Below are 20,721 nucleotides of genomic sequence, written 5' to 3'. Positions count from 1 at the left end.
TCTCCGGGTATTTTTGATAATTAGCCAAATTTGGGAAATATTATTGTGGGCAGAATGACTAAGGACTGAGATAACCCACGTGGCCGCAGTGGGGTTCACATTTCTCAAGGACATCCCAATCAAAGGGCGAATGTGGAGTCTGCGTGTGGAGCAGGCCAGCATCGCTCACTCTCAGCCTTCTTTTCCCTTTTCTCTGAATCTGCCAAGCTTCCAGGACGACGGACTGGGTGTTTTTATAGTTTTATCCCTAGTTTACCGAGTAGAGACATACCCTTCACCTGCTTGCCCAGTAAGTGTAGAGCTGCACAGCCTACAGGTGCTCAGTCAATGCTGGTATCTTGACATAGGTTCTTGGTCATTCTGACACTAAAGCATTATGTTCCTCTCTTCGGTCCTTCTTATTGCTCGTGGGGGCCCTAGTCCTTGGAACATTCCCAGCTCCCTTCCAGGCTCAGGCAGCAGAGGTCCTACAAGGGGGATGGAATTCCAGGAAGGGTCCTCCTCTCCACACAGATACAGGTGCCCAGGATGCATAGCCATTCCAGGATTATGAGGAGACCAAGGGGATATGCATCCTGCTTAACTCCTGCAGGCAAAACTCTCAGCCCCTTCTCATAAGAGCATCTTTCTTCACCTGCTCCTTGCAAAGGGAGCCCTGCGTTCTCAATCCTGCTAGCCTCTCACTTACTCTGGAACTTCACTCCGCATCCGCTTTCTCCTACATCCTCACTCTCTCCCTCTTTGCTTGCTCTGCCCTCAGGCTACAAACACATGCAAGCTTCCAATATCTTAAACAAACACCCTAAGCAGCCCGAAACTTTCTCTCCACCCTACTCCCCTCACCAGGAAGCTTGTCCAAAGGGCTGTCTACACTCCTGGCCTCCAGAGCACCCCCCCGCACCCTGCTCACTCCCCACTCCACTACTGTCTGTTTCAGTTCCACTGAAAAGTCTTCTCGCAAAGCCAAAGCCAATGTTCTCTTTTCAGTCCTTTCCCACCAGACTTTCCATCTTCGCCGTGGCCAGACGTCCTACTGGACGCTCTTCCTCCTTCTGCAGCATGAGTCTCTGCCCACCTCTTAGACTGCTCTTTCTCTGTCTCTTTCACTGGATCTCTTTCATCTAAAAGGATGGTGTTTCCGCATCCATTCTGAATCTTCTCATTCTCTTAGCTCTTTCCAAGAAATGTTGTCCATTCCTTAGTCTCCTATTCCCACCCAGATCTCTCTCTTGAACCCAGCTTTGTCCAGTTTCCAACCAGTGGACCCAAACGTCATTGGATGAACCACAGACACTTCCAATAAACCGTATTTCCCCTTGACTGCTGCGAAGCATGATCCTCCTCTTGTATTTCCTTGTTAAGTCTCCCCTGGTCCAAGTCAGAAAGCATCGAGTCATCATTCATTTGTTCTTTGCATAACTGTTTACTGAGTGCCTACTATGCCCCAGGCACTGCGTCGGTCACTTGGGATACGATGCTGAATAAGACCCCTCTTTCTTCAATCCTCACATCCAATCAGCCCCCGAGTCCCACCCCATTCTCTAAATCTCTCTCAAATCTGTCCCCCTCCTTCCACGTTTCCAAACCCTTGATTGATGCCCCCATTTTTCTTGTGGGTAACTGTTTCAGCCTCCTGCCTGGCCTCGCTCCTTCCAGTATCCCTCTCTAATCTTCTCCGCTGCTGCCAGAGCAATCGTTTAAAAGCTCAGACCTTTCTGCCGTTGCTCTGGTTCAGAAGAAAGCGTGGCCCTCGTCTTCCCAAGGCTGATCCTGGTGCTGTCAGCCTCACTCCCTCCCATCTACTCTGAGACCTTGTTCCAGCCAGCAGTACAGCACAGCTACGTAAGCGCATGGGCAATGGAGCCAGAAACACTGGGCTTAAATCTCCGCACTGCTACTTACTGGCTACATGCTTGGGCTAAGTTTCCTAACCTTTAACCTATCCATGATTCACTTTCTTTATCCAGCAAGTGGGTCTATTAAAACCTGATTAATTAATTAATTAATTGTGCTATTAAGAGAATGGAATAAACCATTTATAGAGGGCTTAGCTCAGTGCTTGGCATATGATAGGCATATAATAAGAGATAGTTATTATTCTTATTACCAACAATCTAACATTTCTACCTTTAAAAATCTCTTTCAGGACAAAATTCAAACCTCTTTGCCAAGCGTGTGGGGTCGCCATGATCTGGATCTTACTGACCTTTCCATGCTCATCCTGATCTAGGCACATTGAATTACTTCCCGTTCTAAGAGGCTATTGCAAACCTCAGTGCCTTTGCACATGCATCTACTGTTGAGATATTGATTTGCAAACCTACACATCCTTCAAGACCCTGCTCAAAGGTCACCTCCTTTGTGAAAACTTCCCTGACCTTCCAGTTGGTGCTTCCTTCCTAGGGTTTTCCATAGCACTCTGGACACGTCCATTAGCACTTATCCGTACCCTAGTTTTCTATTTACATTCCTGTCTTCTCTCCTACGTGCATGTTCCTCAAGTCCGGAGATCATTACCCACAGTCAATGGACAGGTGAATGCTCAGCTCATAAAACATATCATGAACATAGAGAGCCTGTGCTTTTTGCAGAAGGAGATGCCCCAAAGATGACTGGACAGTGGGTCCCTGGACACACTTGAATCTCACCTATGGGCCAGTTCCCCGAACAGGATTAGGACCACAGTATCCATTTACTCTGCTGTTTGTGAGAAGATAGTCCCTATTCTTCAGTCTCAGACTTTGAGTTTCACACTTATACCTTCCTTTCTGCATTATATGCTCCTCGGCTCTCCTCCAATTTAGTGTCAGGAGAAGGTTCTCTTCGGCTTTTCTGGGCTCCCCCAGCACCACCTGCAGCCCACTGCGAACCCATGGAGATGCTGGGAAGACCCTTCTGGGCAGCCTGGCTCTGAGGGAGAGCCCTTCAGAGGGGCTGGCTTCAGGAACCCAGGCTGGTGTGATCGCTTGCAGGACATGTGGGAGGTGACTAATGTGGGGCCATGACCTCCACACACTGGCCATGGGGAAGCCTTCTGGGGGTGAATCAGATTGTTTCCCAGAAAGTTCTCACCTACACGTCCCCTCGCACCCACCTTCAGGTCCAAAAGAAAACAGAGCTAAACATCTTTAACAATGCCCAAGAAAGAGCCCTCTAGTCAACAACTTAATACCCTCATGGTAGTAAGTCCTTCTTCTGGTCTAGCCTCCATCTTCATCACCATGTAACTCAGGCCTCCTTCCCCATTGACTAGGTCCATCATCAAACAGTTTGATAAAACATGAATCATTCTTTCTAAAACACTTTGTAGAGGAAATTTGTTTCCAGTGTTCCCAGCACTGTGGTCCTGGGCACCTCGACCAGACAATTTTACAATGTGGAGTAAAATTTAAAAAGAAGAGAAAAGCTTTTTACGAGTTAGTAAGTTTATGGACTGCATTATATCCCCCACCCCCCAATTCCTATGTTGAGGCTCTAACCCCCAATGGGATGGAATTTGGAGATGGGGCCTTTTCGGAGGCACTTAGGGGTAAATGAGGTCACAAGGGTGGGACCCTAATCTGATGGGATTGGTGTCCTTATAGGAGGAGGAGGAGACACCAGAGAGTTCTCTCTCTGCACGCTCAGAGGAAAGGCCATGTGAGGACACAGCGAGAAGGAGGCCACCTATAAGCTAGGGAGAGCGCCCTCATCAGCGACTGAATTTGCTGGCATTTTTATCATGGACTTCTAATCTCTAGAACTGTGAGAAAACAAACGTCTACTGTTTAAGCCACCCCGTCTGTTGCATTTCGTTACAGCAGTCCAAGCAGACTCATATAGTAAGAATATTCAGAGGCCAAGACACAGGGAATGTAGGGACTCATTCGTTACAGCAGTCCAAGCAGACTCATATGGTAAGAATATTCAGAGTCCAAGACACAGGGAATGTAGGGACTCATTCGTTACAGCAGTCCAAGCAGACTCATATGGTAAGAATATTCAGAGTCCAAGACACAGGGAATGTAGGGACTCAAAACGTGACCCAGAGCATGAGCCGGCTTTGGCCTTGAGTGCATTTGTAAAATCTGGTGAAACAGAGCTTTGGTTTTCGGGGCCTTGTGGAGAAGACAGAACAGGAGACAAAGCTCAGGGCCTACCCAGGTAGGGACTCTACTTCGACAACGGTGAATAAAGCTGGGCTGGTTAAAGTTGCCCCCTTAGCATGAGGGCGTCTTCCCTCTCATCTCCCACTACTACCCTCTGGGTGGATCTGGAGGCTGATTCTTTATCTTCAACCTTGACACCGAATGGACAGGAAACAGAAAACTTCCTCTGAGAATCCATCACTGTAAGTCTGCCTTCACACGGGTTTGCAGCCTCCAGACTTCTCGAGTGGTTTCAAACTAAGAATCCAGTCTGAAGAGGTTTCTGGCTGGTTTCCTCCCGGCACCAGGCAGAAGCAAATGTAAATTTTCTCTGGAAGAAGCCACCTTGGACTCAGGTCTCAAAGAATTCCCACAGATAAAATTTACGATTCTAACCACATAGTCAAAAATTACAAAACAAAGAAGGAAACGTGGTTCTGGGAGCAAGAGGTGAGAAACAGTAGACCAGAGAACCAAACTTGAAGACTTCAGATACTGGGATTAGCAGACACATCACATAAAATAAGTGTGGTTAATATATTTAAAGAAGTAAAGAAGGATCTAAACATATGAGGAGAGAGAGACTATAAAATATGGTCAGGAGCATTTGAAAAAGAATCAAATGGGACTTCACAAAATGAAAATAATAATTATTTGAAATTAAATCAAATCTTCAGTGAATGAATTCAACAGAGGTTAGACATAGCTGAGCAGAATATTACTGAACAGAATGAGAGAGAAAAAAATGTGATAGAAGTTAAGAAACACAGAAGATAGCCTAAGAAAAATTAACCTGCCTTGTCAGACTTCCAGAAGCAGGAAAGAGAGAGAATAATAGAAAAGCAACAGTTGAAATGATAAAGGCTAAAAATGTTTCCAAATTGATGGAAGACACAATCCATAAATTCAAGAAGCTTAAAGAGTTTATCGGGATAAATGCCAAAATATGCACAACTAGACACATGAAAAGGAAGCTGCAGAACACTAAAGACAATGAAAGGACCATAAAAGCAGCCTGAAGGATGTCATACAAAGGGATGACAATAAACTGACAGCACAATGGATGTTAGAAGACATTGGAATAATATTTCCATGTGCAGGGAGATTAACTACTATCAACTGAGAATTGAACATCTAGTGAACACCACTGCTCCTTCAAGAACAGGGGAGGAACAGGCATTTTAAGACAAACAAGAACTAGAAAGTTTGCCATCAACAAGAAAATAAATTCTAAGGCATGTACTTTAGACAGAAAGAAAGCAATCCCAAAGAGACAACTGATATGCAAGAAGGAATGGTAAGCAAAGTAGAGTTAAATACGTGAGTAAATCTAAATTGACTCGGTTTTTATTAAACAACAACAGTAATGACTTGTGAGAAAAAGTGAAGCAACATGAAAATACACACACCTTGGAGTGTGAATTAGGAGGGAGTAATTAGAGTCATAGTGTTCTAAGACCTCTGATTTTTCAGAAGGAACGCAAAATTACTATTTAACATTAGACTTTATTAAGTATGCATATTAATATTTCTAGAGTAAGGCTAAAAGAATAGAAATGATTGTATAATTTAAATGGTCTAAATTTTCCAGTGAAAAGATAATTTGTCAGAGTGGATTTTTAAAAATCCAGCTATACACAAAACATCAAGCATAAGGATGTAGAAAGGTGGAAAGCAAGAGAACAGAAAAGATTTATTAGACAAAGACCAAAAGAAAACTGATGAGATAGCTGGGGGGAAGAAAGCTTCAAGGTCAAAAGCACTGCTACAGGCAAACAGTCATTACATAATTATTTTAGAAAAAGTTCAACTCACCAGGAAGATATATAATTCTCAACTTGCATGCTCTAATAACATAGTCTCAAACCATGTAAAGCAAAAATTGATAGAACTTCAAGGTATGATAGACAAACTGGCCATCAGACTCGGAGATTTTAATATGCCTTCCTTTGCAGTTGATTAATTAAGAAGACAATTAATGAAGATATAAAAGATATAAACACAATTAACAGGCTAGATGCAACGGACATACTGGAACACAAAAACTGCAAGATACACAGCTTAGTTTTTTCAAGCACATACAGACTATATGAGAAAAATGACCACTTCTGGTCCAAAAAGCATGTCTCAACAAATTTCAAATGATTCAAATACAGTCAATGTTCTCTGACCACAAGCTTTAGAATCAATAACAAAAAGACAATTAGAAAAATCCTTTGTTTGAAATTAAGAAATAGTTCTATATAATTCATGGTTGAAAGATGAAAAAATAATGGAAATTAGAAAACATTCAGAACTAAACTATAACAGAAAAACTACATATAAAAGCCTGTGCTAATGTAGCCAAAATAGGGCTTAGAGGAAAATTTATAGCCTTAGACGCTTAAATAAGATACAAAAATAATAAAAGTATCAAAATTAAGATGCTAGAAAAAGAATAACAATAAATCCAAACATAATAGAAGGAAGGAAATAAAGATGAGAGCAAAACTGATGAAATAAAAACAAAATATATTCAAAGAAGTATTAACAAAATTCACATTAGTTCTTTGCAAAGAATAACAAAACGTGAAATGTCTGGCAGTATTGATTAGAAAATGATACAAAATTAGAAATTAAAAGGGGATAAAAATACAGAATAAGTGATAGTATACACAACTTTATTATCAATAAATTTGAAAACTTAGTCAAATGGACTCAGAAAAAAAATCCAGATAACTTAAGTAATTCTTTAGTCATTAAAAGTATTAAATTTATAGTTTAAGATCTTCCAGCAAAGCGACACCAGACTAGATAGTTTTGCTGAAAAGTTCACCAACCTTTCAAGGCAAAAATTATTCCAGTCTTCCACTAATAACTCCAGAGGATAGAAAAAGAGGAAACACTCTCCAAATCACTTTATGAGGCTAGCAATGTCTTGACACAAAAATCTGGCAAGGGTAATATGAAAAAAAGGCCAATCTCACTAACAAAATAGAAGCAAATTACTAAACAAAGTATTAGCAAATCAAATACAGGCATGTATAAAAATGATACTACTAAGTGACCAAGTTGGGTGTAGCCCAGGAATGCAAGGTTGGTTGGTTGGCTGAACATTAGAAAAATCAACCAATGCAATTCACACTAAGAAAATGAAGGAGCAAATCATATGACTATATCAATATGCTTGTCATATGCTTGACAAAACTCAACATCCATTCACAATAAACGCTCTTAGCAAACTAGGATTAGAAAGGAACTATAAATTTTTTTATAAAAACAACTTCAGCAAACATCATACTTAATAGTGAAGAGGCAAAAACATTTTATTTAACATCAAACAGTGACAAGAACGCCCACCATCATCACAATGACTGGACATTATACTGGAGGTTCTAGCCAGAACACCGAGGCAAGAAAAAGTAAAATAAAGAAAGGTATAAGAACTGGAAAGAAAGAAAGAAAACCATCATTCTTTGCAGATGATGATTGCCTTACATAGAAAACCCCAAAGAATTCACAGATAAAATATTACAAGAGAGCTGCTATATACAAATATGCATTCACCAGCAAGAAACAGGTAGAAAACGAAATTTTAAAAGCCATAAAAAATACAAGATATCTAGGAATAAATGTATTAAAAATTGTATATAAGTTCTGTAATTGGAAAACAACCACACAAGTTGACCGGAAGCCACTAAAGAAGCCCTAAGTAATAGAGAGAGATACCATACTCATGGACTGGAAGACCCAGCATCATAAAGATATCAGTTCTTCTCCAATTGATCTGTACTTTTGGTATAATTAAAATAAAGATTCCAGGGTTATTCTGTAGATCTTGGCAAGACACTTCTAAAATATATGAGAGAACAAAGGGCACTTCACAGGAAAATAAAAACTAAATTGGAAATAAACAGGTGAAAAGGTGTAGATAGTATTGCAATAGTACACATAACATAGATAAATCTTAGGAACATAATTCTGAGTGAAGATGATTAAGAATATATACAACATGATTATGTTTATGTGAAGTTCAAATGCTGGCTCACTAAACAACGTATTTTTAGGGATCCACACTTACGTGCTAACTATAAAGAAAAGCAGAATAAGAATCGCATAATCGAGGTAATGGTCACCTGAGGGACAGGGAACGGAATGGGTTGAGGAGGTGCACACATCACCAGGGTAACTGATTTTTTTTTTCCTTAAACTGGGAGATGGCTACACAGGTGTTTGTTGTATTGATGGTCTATCTTATATTGTATACACATGCTTTTTATCTACTTGCTATTTAATAAAAACAATTTTTAAGAATTGCCTGCAGAGAACCTATGACAACCAAGTCCTGGGTTTGAAATCCGTTGTAGTCCAACTGTTCCCAACCTAGCCCTGCCCACTGGACACTGTCACCCCTCCCCCGCCCCCCTCCTGCGAGCCTTACCTTGGCAGGGTTGAGTGCTGTGATGATCCACACACAGTGGGCATTGTTGTCATACTGAATGGGGAAATTGGGGGAGGTGATGATGCCCGAGGGGCCTCGAAGGTGGGCATCGCACATGCGGGCTGCAGAGAGGAGACACAAGACAAGCTTTTCACTTTAGACTAGGTCCAGCTCCCATCCCCACCTCCCACCCCCAGCCCAGAAGAGGCTGAGGTCTGCACGGTCCCATCCCAGACGTAACCTTCTGCGTCCCGTTTCCTTCCCCCATAGTTCTCAGCAGGATCAAAGGGAAGTCACGGTACCTGGAGCATTGGGGCAGGGACAGGCCCCACATGGCCCAGCCTGCTGCTCTGCAGGCAATGATGAACTTCCACAGTCAGGCTCAGCAAGCCCCCTACCTGAACTCCACTGTGATCAAGCAGCTCATCTCCACAAAGAGGGTACAGGCTAGCACTACTCATGTTGACCTAAAGCTGGGTGGGCCCCAGGAACCTCTGGGCCTGCTAAACTGCCCACTTCTCGCTCTGCTGACCAATCTATGATTCCCCACTTGCTATTAGGCCTCCTGAAGTAGAATCTGAGAATGTCCTTGTCAAGACCACCCCATCAGGTCTCAGAATGTCTGTGCCCAAGGACTCTGCCAAGACCCACAGCTCAGCCCAGTGCCGGGCACCCAGAGGGGTTTTAGTGCCAATCAAATGCTTCCCAATTCCTTCCCCACCCTCAGCACATGCTGGAAACAGGCTTTTGACTGGAAGCATAAAGATTCAAGGTGAATTAGAAGAAGTGCTCTACTCAAGTAGATATAAAGTGTTATCAATCACAGCTTAATCTAATTAAGCTCTTTAAAATAGCTTCTAAACTAATTAGATTAAGTAATGATTGATAACAGTTAAGGTACTACATTGTACCTAGGTGTCTGCCTTCTTTAAAGACGTGTTCTTTGGTTCTAGCCACTCCATTCTTCAATGTTAGCACTCAGCTATTTTAATAAAGAGTTCTATGAGTCTGCTCTGTTACAGCCCACGTGGCAATTTATCCTAATTGTAGGCAAAGTGCCTAACAGTAGAGAAATAGCGAGCAAACTCAACAAGCCTAAGTATATAAAATGAAAGTGGTGTCAAACCTGGTTTCCTCTGATGGCACAAGCATCCTAGAGCTGCTCTCCGAGTGTGGCCCGCGCCACGATAAGCCTTTCCCAGGACACCCTTCCTGGGAGGGTCCGGGAGGCAGCTTCCACAGCTCTCGGTCACAATGAATCTCTCCTCATCTCACACATTCATTTCCGCACTCACTCATTCCAGCGTTTATTGAGTGCCTATGACGGGCCAGGCAGAGTGCGGGGAGAGAAAACTGTCTCAGACACACCCCTCCCCTCTGGAGCCACCGCAAGTGGAAGAAGTAGGTGTGAAACAGCTACAGTCAAGTGGAGCAAGCGTTGTTTGCAAGGTTGTTTGCAAGAGGCCGCTAGGTCAGAAGGGTTCCTTCTTCCCTACTAGCTCACCACCTCCAGGGAGGAAGTTCCTTCTGGTGGCTCACCCCAGACCTGCACCTGAAGCATCTTCTCCCTCATCTTGAGCTCAAATGCCTGTTGAATCAAGTTTGAACAAAGCCCAGGAGGAACCCTCTCCCGCATTCCCCTCCTGTGCCTCTGACAGCTCCTGTAATTCTGCACTGAGAAACACTTAGATTCACAGGTTACACTTGATACAACCGGGCCTGAAGGCAGCACACCACGGTGAGGAGAGTGCAGGTTGAGGGGTTTACCAGCTTAGGGTTTTAAATCCACTTGCTGGTTGTTTAAGCCTGGGGAAGTTAGAAAACCTCTCTGATTCTACTTCCTCATCTGTCAAACGGGACTAGCGACATCACCTCCTCGAGGCGTGGTGAGGATGAAACTGTATGAGATAATGCACATGAAGGCTCCCCTAGGACCTGGGACATTGTCAATCTTCCACAAAGGGGAGCCGGGACTGTCAGACCCCCGATGCCGTGTTCATTCCACTTCACTGTGCCCAAGATTTCTCTCAAGGCCAAAGATCTTTTTTCTACCTTTCCTGAAGTTTCCTTACATAGGATTTATTTCCTGTGACCACACTGGAGACTGACAACATAACTAAACAAATTAGGATAAAATTCTCAAAACCAAAACCATGACCCCAGCTCACGCCTCAGAGAGGACCTGTGGATTCAGACCCCCAGCCCTGGGGGGAATCCTTACGGATCGCTACACCTCTTCTGGAAAGTCAGGTTTGGCTGCCAAAAGCCCTTAGCTTCAGATTCAATTTATCCTGTACTTGTTTCCAAAAATTAGATGATATTTGCTGTCTGTTGAAGCATGCTGAAGGTAATTAGAGAGAACAGGTCAAAAAGGCTTTACCACTTTAAGGACTTAGGGTTAATTAAAGTATTACAATCTGCAGAGAGTTAGCATGGAACACCTTAAAAGAGGTTCTGAATGGAGCATCAGCTACTTTTTCCCTCTGCTGTCTGGGTAAGGTCAGGGAGTCTGAGGACAGGCAGACTTCCCGCTGAGCAGCCAGCCCCTGGGATCCGGCCAACAAATGGTTAGCTCATTGCCACAATGCACAAGGGCTGGCAAAATGGTAGATGTTCAGACAACATCTGAATAAATGAATAAACACATGTTTATCTTTTTCTATTTGCCTTTTCCTTTTGAGCGGTCTGCTGGGTAACTTTCAGGAGACTTCTCTGGGACCTTCCATGCCTAAGCTCTGCAGCCACTCCCACTCCTCGTCTGGACATCACTACACCACGTAACAGGGTCAGTATTCCAGGGGACCCTAACTTAGGGAGACACATCTGGACCCACAGCCAATTCTGGCACCGAGACAACTTGGCAGCAAACAGGGAACTGCTGCAGATGCAAGTGCCTGTGGTCCTCTATCTCCTCCCCGAATCTTACTCCCACCCTGTCCCATGCTGCCTTCTCTTGCGTCTCCCACTACTGAGCTCCCTCCTCATCCTTCCCACAGTCTTCTGGAACCTTCTCCCCACCACCAATTCGAAGGCAAATAAACCTTGATTTGTAGCTGCAGCATCTTCCAGAACCTCCTGTTCCAGCTCCTGCCTTGACTGATGCCCGTCTCCCCTCCCCAGCCCACTGCTTCCTCTGCAGCCCTCTGTAGTGGAGAGCTCTCCCTCATCCTCCAGTATTTTGTTCCACAAACATTTGCTGAACCCCTGGAGGAACGCTTCTTTGACTTTCATCTGGATCTCACTCCGCTGACACCAACATTTTCTCTCTACCTGTCAGCTCCCTGTCGTCTCTTCTATCCTTACCCAACTTAGATCCCACGGTCCACCATTATCACCATTTTCTTACAAATTCACCCAAATCCCTTGCTCCCTTTTCCTTTAATCAGTTGTTTGGAAGACACAAATTGTGGACAAACCTCTCCACCTACATTCTCTTGTCTTGCTCCATACAGTCGAGCTTCACTGGAGGAAAACCACATGATTATCCACCTCAAAAAAAATCCTAGATACTGCCCAGTGACTCTGCCGTGTAGCTCTCTTAAGCTCGCTCTCCTGCTCTGCTCAAAGACCCTTTCATGCCTTCTAAACGTCCCTCGGACCTTTTGCGCTTCCTCTCACCTCCCCTTACTCTCAGCTGATGACCTTGCTTCAGTCTTTGTGGATGAAACAGAGGACATCTGGCAGGCGCACTCTCTTCTGTCCAAATCTGCAATCCTGTCTGCTTCTGCTCCGTCTTCTTCTTCCCTTTGTTTCCAACAGAGGGATGGCTCCTTCACCTTTTAGAGGCCAGCCGCTCGTCATGAGAGCTGGTGCTCCTGCCCAAGGTCAACCACGTCCATGGCCACACCCAGGACCTGCTGTTCTGGGACCCAAGAGAGTCCATCTGTGAGATCTCAGACTCCATCATCCCATTCCTTCCTCTGCCACTTGTGCATCCAGCAGAGAAACTTTGGTCTCGATGCCCCTGCTGTCCTAAATCATAGGCCCCTCCAGCCCTCTGGCTTGTCATTTCTCCCCATCCATTGATCCCTCTGGACCCTTCTTCTATCACTATGTAGTCTGGACCTCAAGACCCCCACCAACAGCTCTCTCAACACCCTCATATCTGCCTTTGATTAATTCCACCATCTTCCGTCTCTACTCTGAATGCTGGGTGCCGGGGGGCTGCCAAGAGAACCGTGGTGCCACCACAGAGTCATGGCTTGCCATCTTAAGTGAAGCTTCAGCCCAAATTGGTCCTGTTCCTTGTCTTCGCTCAGTTTCCTTGACAATCCCTTACAGGGGCAACTTCAAACATTCGCCACTCAGTTGAGCCATGAACCCCAGGGGTTGCCTTCTGGTCTTTGCTGTACTTGAACTCTTTGGAGCAAACGACCTTACTGACCCTTCCCTCTTTGTGAAACTCACATTCATTGGCTTCCATGATGCCTCTTGGTTCTTCTCCTATCTCTCTGACTGACCTTTCTCAGCTTCCTTCTTGTCCATTAACTCCTTAAAAGTACTTGTTTAAGTGTGCGCAAAGAGTATATAGTTCTTTGCACATTTCCTGCAAATTTTCTGTGAGTTTACAATTAAATCAAAATAAAAAGTTATCAAAAATGAGGTAGGGGAGTTGTTCTATGTGGTTCCATCCCGTGCATTGACTATGAAAGACGTCTGGGTGCAATTTCCAAGTAGGACAGAGCCTTCGGAGTCAGGATTTAAAGCCCAGCTCAACCCATTAGCTTTGTGCCTTTGGGCAAGTTGGCTGACCACTCTAAGCTGGAGCTAAATATAAAATATGGATATTGCCACTTTGCTCATAAGGAAATTATGAAAAATGCCTACTGCAATGCTTTCTACAAGTCTAAATAGCTTAATAAGTGGGAGCTTTATCATCAGTACATATATATATATATAAGGGACTCAGGGAGCAACGGGGCATGTATTCTAGCACAGCCAGTGTGTCACCCAGGGACGATAACAACAGGGGAGAGGAGAGGAGGGCGGAGTAAGGGAGTGGAAGCAGGATGGGGAGCAGAGGGAAGGGAGGGGAGGGGGGAGTGGAGAGCAGAGGAGGGGATGAAAACAGGACTCTGGACAACATTCGTGTTTAAGGGGTAGGCCCAGGAAGCTGATCCAGCGAAGGCCACCAAGAAGGAAGACAGCCCCCCGCAAATTTCATGGCATTACTTCAGCTGGTTTGTGCCATATTTCCCACATTTCGCTCCCATTTTCTGAGAACGAGGGAGAAGCTTCAGAGCATTTCAGCAGTTTGCCCTGTGCCATATGGTATGCTAACAGCAGGGCTGGAACTTGGACTTAGGTCTCTGAGTCCCGAATCTGATTTTCTACCCATCAAAAAGGCTTCCATTCTAAACAGAGATAGAAATGCGTGTATGTGTGTGTATAGAGCAAATAGTGGGTTTCTCCACAAAGGAAAAAAATAATGCATTGTTGTTTTCTATTGATTATCTCCTCTGCGACTCAGTAACTGTAAGTATCTCATCTGGGCTGGTACTCAGTCCCCATCCTCTGTCAACCCCAATTTGTGGTCGCAGGAAACCAAGTCTCCTGGCTGTCAATTTGGCTCTATTCCCGTTATCACTGGTTTACAGACAGTGTTCCCTGGAGCCTCAGGGGTTCCTCAGAGGTAGCTCAGGGGCTGCTGAGATTAGGGATGAGGGGCAACTCCAATTCTCTGCCCCTACTTCATGGAGAGAAGCTCCACGTGCATCTCTTTTATTTATTGGGCTTCTGCAAAAGCCTATGTTAAAAAATTGGGCTCCATATGTAAAAAAGTCTAACCAGCCCCATATTGTACTATCCTGCCTCTATGTGGGGCGGAACAAAATTCATACAAGAGTGTTTCATGTTGGCCTCCATCTCCTTTGGATCATCAAAATTTTCTAGGAGTCCAATGAGATGCTTATTTCTTCTGTTGGGAGGCAGAGAAAAGAAAGGCCTATGAATACCTAATTTCAAATTCAAAATGAAGACAGAGTCTCGTACTGTTCATTCATTTCAATCACTGATTCATTTAGATCGTCCTCAAACATTTGTCGAGAACCTATTATTTGCTAGGCCCCATGTTTTAGTAGAATTAATTGTGTGGAAAATGAATATTTAAAATCAAATCATATTTTAAATGCATTAGAGGAAAAATAATACCACTGTGTAGGGTGATGAATCCTTTTTAGAATGTGATCTTTTGGTAACCTGCTTATTAATGGAACTATCCTGGAATTTAGAGTTTTGTCCCTTTTTATTCTTAAAGTGGGGTTCACTTAACCTCTCCAAAAAAAAAAAAAATCACAATTAGAATAGTAACTCCGGTTAATTAAAAATAAGACATTTTAAAAGAAAAACTTCCAAAGCCACCAAAATGAAAGGACCCTTGACTTTACTATCACTCAGCCCCAGGCCTTCAGGGAAGCCGGGACAGACCATCCAAGTTCGAACCCAGGAACCTGTGCCATCCCTCTTCCTCCCTCATAACGACCCGTGGGAGAGGAAAAAGGAGGGTGAGAGGGACAGGAAGGTGACCCGGCACCACAGTCCCCTCTCCACCATCGTCAGTGCTGGTCACTTTCTACAAAATGCCTCGTTTAAATTTCGCAGTCGCTAGCATGGGACGTTTTGTTTTCCCAGTTCCCACATGAGGGCCCTGTGGCCGAAAACGATGACGGAACCTGCCCAGGGCCAGCGAGCTAATGGGTGGCAGAGTTGAGATCTAGATCAAAGTCTGTGTGCTTCCCAAACCATGCGCTTGCAACACAATTGGACCAGACAGTGAGGAAACAGACTTCTGAAAGAATCGGGGGCCCCCAAGGCTGAGGGGTGCTCTGCGGCTTGGGACGCGATATCCCAACAGTGCTCAGCAGTTTAAACCAAACACGTGTGCACACAAGCTTCACAGACATGCTGGGATGGGGTACATGAGCCTTTCCTGTCCACTCCCTCATCCAGTCCTCGCAGGAACACCGGGGAGTGATGCAACGTTCTGTAACCATTGGCTTTGAGCGGAAGAAAAGAGATTCAAAGAGGGGAAGAGACTGGCCCAAGGACCCCCAGCTAAAAAGGGGTGATGGCTGGATTTGAACCCAATTCTGCTGGGCTCCGTTCTCCATGAGTTTCTGCTGCTTCGCGGTGGCAGAGCACAGAATGAGAATGGATTTGAAAAAGCTTAGCCCAATGCTTCAGGACAGTGTGGCAGAGAATTCAGAGCCAGTGGGTCAGAACCCCGGAGGGACTTGAACGGGGCACACAACATGTCTGGAGGAAAAGATGAGCATATCGCTGACAGTGACCTTTCTTCCAGAATGCCAGCCCTTCCGCACCCTGGGCAGATCCAGGTAAACGACCACCATCACTAAGAGAACAGCCTTCCTGCTATGAAAGGTCTTGAGGGGCGATCAGATCCCACCGTCACCTAAAGACGTGTCATTCTTGCTCCTCAAAAAGGAATTTTGAAATGACAGATTGGCAAAGGGTCCCTCGGTCCTCATACTTGACAATTCTATCCCTCTCTACAGAGCTGGTGTCTTGGCTCCCTGGAGATGAAGTGTTGTGCTCTTCCATTATTCATTCATTCATTCATTCAACACAGGTTACTGAGCACCCAACATGCGTGAGGCCCTGTTCTAGGCAGCGAACAAGACAGAAGTCCTTGTCCTGTGAGGCTGCGTTCTCACACCAGGTATTTGTCCTCTTGTCTGGCACTCCCCCATTCATAAAGTGTTTCCACGTCCACAACTACATTTGACCTTCACATACAAAGGATGGGTGGAGTAGGTACCATTAGCTACATTTACAGGGAAGAAAATAAGCCCAAGGAAATAGGTGATTTGCCAAGTCACCCATAATCCGCCAGTGGCAAAGCTGAGAGTTATACTCAAGAATTCTGTTTGATTTTTTAAAAAATCCTAGCTAAGCAGAATCTTTGAAATAATTCAGCTAAAATCAGTGGGACACAAAGTACATTATTACTTGTGGATGATGGCCACCTCAAACCTGAGTGAGAATGAATAAATCTACAGCTTGTTTGAGAGATAGTTGTATGACCCTCTTCCAGATTACTTATCAACACATTAAAAAAAGGGACTGGGTCTCAGGCTCCAGCTTATCCCTTCCTCAGTGTGGCAAAGATCTAAGTTCTTTATCCTGGACCCATCTTACTCTGCATGAATTTCATCTTGATGCATACACCCAGATGGAGGCAAAGAATGTCCTTCATAAACAAGAAGCATCCAGAATGTAACTTTATAGTGGGCAACATACCTTCTCTTCCAAAAGGGTACTCAAAAGAGCAACTAATGGCTTTGTTTACAAACTCCACATGATAGCGTACTCTTGTACCATGAGCTCTGAGTCCTGCTCATGTGCACAAAAAATGGAAGAAGAGAGATGCGCAGAGTGTAGGAAATGAAATGCTGTCTAACGGTGCCCTGGGGGACAAGGCCAGGGGCTTCTCTACCATAGAAGCAGCTGCTGTCCCGTCTCAACAAAGGAATACACTCGGGTCTGATAGGTTAAGATTATTCGGGAGATGTGGGCTCGGCCAGCCCAGCCTTGGTCCATGTGATAGCTGGGAATGTGGGGGCAGGGCCCTTAAGAACAAGATGCCCAGGTGTGGGGTTAGAAGAATCTCACAGAGAAACCTTTCAGATCATGGTCCACATTACTTCTGCACGGCTAAGAGCATTCTTCCAGAAGTGACAGGTCTGTTTATTGTCAAGTATGTGGAAAGAAACAAGGGCACTAAGTTAGAGGGCTCGAGATGCGTATGTTTTATAATGGAGGGATTCAAGGTGACATTATACAGGGTGACTCCTCTTTCTATCTAGATGGAGTTGTGATGTCTCTGTGTAATGTGCTAGCAATCTGCTCACACATGGCTCCCTCATTAGACTGTAAGGTCCATGCAGGGAGGAGCCATGTCTCTCTTCCCCACCTCTCGATCTCCCGATCCTACAATAGGCCTGGATGCAGAGAAGGGCTAAATAAACATGTGAAGTTAATTAGTAAATGAACACAGAATCTGAAGCCTGGGGAGCAGCGAGAGTGAGGTGAGCCAGTCTGAATGAGGCCCTGGACCTCAGGCACCAGGAGCTGGGCTCTGTCCTCCGCACCCGGCCCAGCTTTCTGGCCAGCCTCCCTTTCCTGGGGTGCCCTCACCTCGGCAGACTGGCCTGTGGTCGCTCCAGGCCGCAAACATGTCGCTCACTTTCATACAGGTGATCCTCTTGGACCCTTGTAGGTCGTAGCCTTCGTTGCAGGTGAACTGGACACTGGATCCCAACCTGGGAGACAAGGAGTGTGTGTGAGCTCAATCCCTGGGCCCGCCAGGCCCCTCCCCACGTCCTTCCTGGTTCCACAAAGAAGCACCACACGGAACTTTATTTCTCCTCTGGCCCTGCATCTCTGCTCCACTGTTTTATCACTTAAAATCTCCATTGGAAGGAACATCTGCTCTTCATCTTCTGTTTCTGGACCATTTAATGGTTTTAGGATTGAGTTAAAAGGTGACTTTGTGAGCAAAACAGCAATCCTCTGAGATAAGCATCAATTAGGGCAGCTAAGAGTGGGTGGATGATACCCATAAACTCTACCGAAAGTGGAGGATTCTGGGAAGATGTCTTGATAGTCAGAAACTTTGCAAAATGCACATCTCAGGGCCCTAGGGTCTCCTAGATTATTGCATGTGAGAGCTGCCTGCTGGCACGTCATTACTGATGATGCCAATCCTTTGTATCCTAGGTATGGGTTTGAAGGTGACATTGGCAGTCTACAGCCCCTCCCTCCCGCTTTAGGCACAGGCCCTGTTCCCAGGACGGAACCAGGAAAGAACGCCAAAGTTCACAGCTCTTCTCCGGGAAGTGTTCCTGTGTCTACACCCTTCTCCCCAGGCTCCCTCCAGGAAGGCCAGCCCTTGTCTGCCCCCAGCCAGGCCATCCCACCCTCCCTGCAATCACACGTTCCCATGCGGGTCTTACCTGAAGTCCGAGCCCAGTCTTTTGCCCCTTTCAGGTATGCCAGGGTCTGGACACATATTATGCCCTTGGGACACACCAACCTGAGTTACTACAAAGCAAAACACAGCACATACAGAGATGGATCATCACAGGAAGGCACCAGCCTGGGCAGTGTCTCGGGGTGGGAGGTGGGCGCAGAGACACAGCAGGCCCTGCTCCCTTGGGGCTGTGTAAGGCTGCTGGAGACTGTGGGGCTTAGGCGTCCCGAGTGTGTAAGGTGGGGAGCTGCTTTTGACAAATTCCTCTGCGAGAAAAGTCCAAGCGAAATTCATCAAGAGCATGTGGGCTCGGAGGCTGGCACCCCAAACCAACAACCACCCCGTTCCCTTATCCCACACCAGCGGCCAGAGTGGACAGTCCACAGCCACCGGTGACCTCCCCACCTCATGCTTCTGATCTGCTCATGGCGACTCTAGATGAGATGAGCCCCCCACCTCAGTCCCAAATGGAGAGATGACTCAAAGAAAGTTAAATAAAAGGTGGATGCGTGATTAGAAACGGTAAAGAATGTAGGAGAAAGCTGCAGTCCGAAGTCCAAAGCAGGGACTTCAGGTCAAACATGGATGCTTCTGCTGAGAAACCTCTTCCCACCAGACACTTCTCAATGCAGAGTAAGTAGTAACCAGAGTCCCCCCTCCTAATGCCACCGAGCAGAGATGGCACCTGTGGTGTTTCTGGCAGGTGGTGTGACGCTCTCACATTTGTGAACACCAAGAGTCCTGTTTAAAAAAACCACGTGTACAGTCGTCTCCGCTAAAGGAGGAGCTTGGTCGGGGGGCGGCGGATACACACAAAGTTAGTTTTCTCCTGTCCCCAGGGAGAGGGTGGAAATCCTCTGACCCCTGCCAGTTCATTGCTCTTGAGATGCTCATACTCATGAGGCTGGAACGCCCTCACACCTCTGGATTCCTGGCTTTGGGAAGGACCAGGAGCTGGGGCCAGGCAGACAGCCTGGTGAGAGGAGTTCCATTCAAGGCCTCACCAATCCCACGATCCCAACAGCAGCCTCTGGACGAGGGATGACGAGGAGTCCAGAGCACATTCCCTGAGTTGGCCCATTTCCCTCCCCCCCCCTTGACGTCCTACAATATGAGCAATGTGCTCCATCACTCACTCACCCACTCACTCATTCTTGCACATGGTACACAAGCAGCATTAAGTGAACACCTACTGTATGCAAGACCCTATTTTGAATACCATGGGAGATGCCAATGGCAAATGTCAGATATGACCACTGTCCTCAAAGAGTTCCCAACTGAGTGAAGACACGAACCATAGAAACAAACTGGGGAACCACAAAGGGGAGGTGACGAAAGATGCAGCTACAGAGCAGTTCAGAGGGAGGACCTGTCTCATATCGCCGAGAGAAGTATGAACGGCTGCCTGGAGAGGTGCATTTAACAACAGACCTTCTGAGATAGCAGGATTTACACACATGGCAACAGAGGAATGGCATTTCAGGCACACAGAAGGGCACGAGGAGCGAGGTGGAAACTTGGAATCGGAACCAGGAGTTGTCCAGTGTGCCGGAAGGAGGGAGGGTGATGAGTGACGCGGAAGAGTGGAAGGTGAGGTTTAAGGTGAGGTTAGACTTCTAAGGGGTTCGAGTCTGATCCTGAAGGTGGTGAGGAGTCACTGAAGGTCCTGAGCTGAGAAGGGCGGGGTAAGATCTGGATTGCTCAGGGGAAGGCCGGTTACTGTGACACGAGCTAGGAAGTTTTGCGAACATTCAGGTAAAGGACAACAAGAGCCCGGCAGTGGGGATGGACAGGAGGTAGTGGGGATAGATGTGGCAAAGAAAGAACACCAGGGCTTATGGGAGACCAGGGCCTGGGGAGAGGGAGCAGGGGGCTGCGTGGCCTGTGTGGGTGCCGGGGAGCTGACTGAGGCAGGGCAGTGGGGTGGCCCGTTTTAGGCTCCTTGAGTCTGAAGCTCATTTGTACAGCTAGGAACCTGGTGTAGAGCCTGTTTAGGTCTTCAGGGACCCCAGGGTGTGGCTGGCCAAGGGAACCTGGGGGCCTGAACAGACTACACGCTCAACCCAGACTCCAGGTATCCTCTTGGGTGTTGGCAAGGAGCATAAGGCCTCCTCGGTAGCCTCCTTTTCTCCAACATTCCACACTCCCAGGTTAAAGCCAGTTGCTCCCACTGGACAATTGTT

At 45.9% G+C, this 20,721-nt stretch overlaps 1 protein-coding gene across 1 annotated transcript in view; it reads right to left on the bottom strand.

Moving 5' to 3' along the window:
• The window catches only part of CSMD2 (CUB and Sushi multiple domains 2), a 585,891-nt gene that overhangs the window by 271,847 nt on the left and 293,323 nt on the right, over positions 1 to 20,721 (bottom strand). The window contains exons 8-10 of the mRNA XM_046662326.1: positions 18,522 to 18,609; positions 17,704 to 17,828; positions 8,548 to 8,669 (exon numbers count right to left, since the gene is read on the bottom strand). Coding sequence (XP_046518282.1) covers positions 8,548 to 8,669; positions 17,704 to 17,828; positions 18,522 to 18,609 — 335 coding nt within the window. The remainder of the gene's footprint in view (positions 1 to 8,547; positions 8,670 to 17,703; positions 17,829 to 18,521; positions 18,610 to 20,721) is intronic.

The sequence above is a fragment of the Equus quagga genome, chromosome 5, assembly GCF_021613505.1.
Source record: "Equus quagga isolate Etosha38 chromosome 5, UCLA_HA_Equagga_1.0, whole genome shotgun sequence".
NCBI classification, from domain to species: domain Eukaryota; kingdom Metazoa; phylum Chordata; class Mammalia; order Perissodactyla; family Equidae; genus Equus; species Equus quagga.
This window is presented reverse-complemented; position numbering and strand designations above follow the sequence as displayed.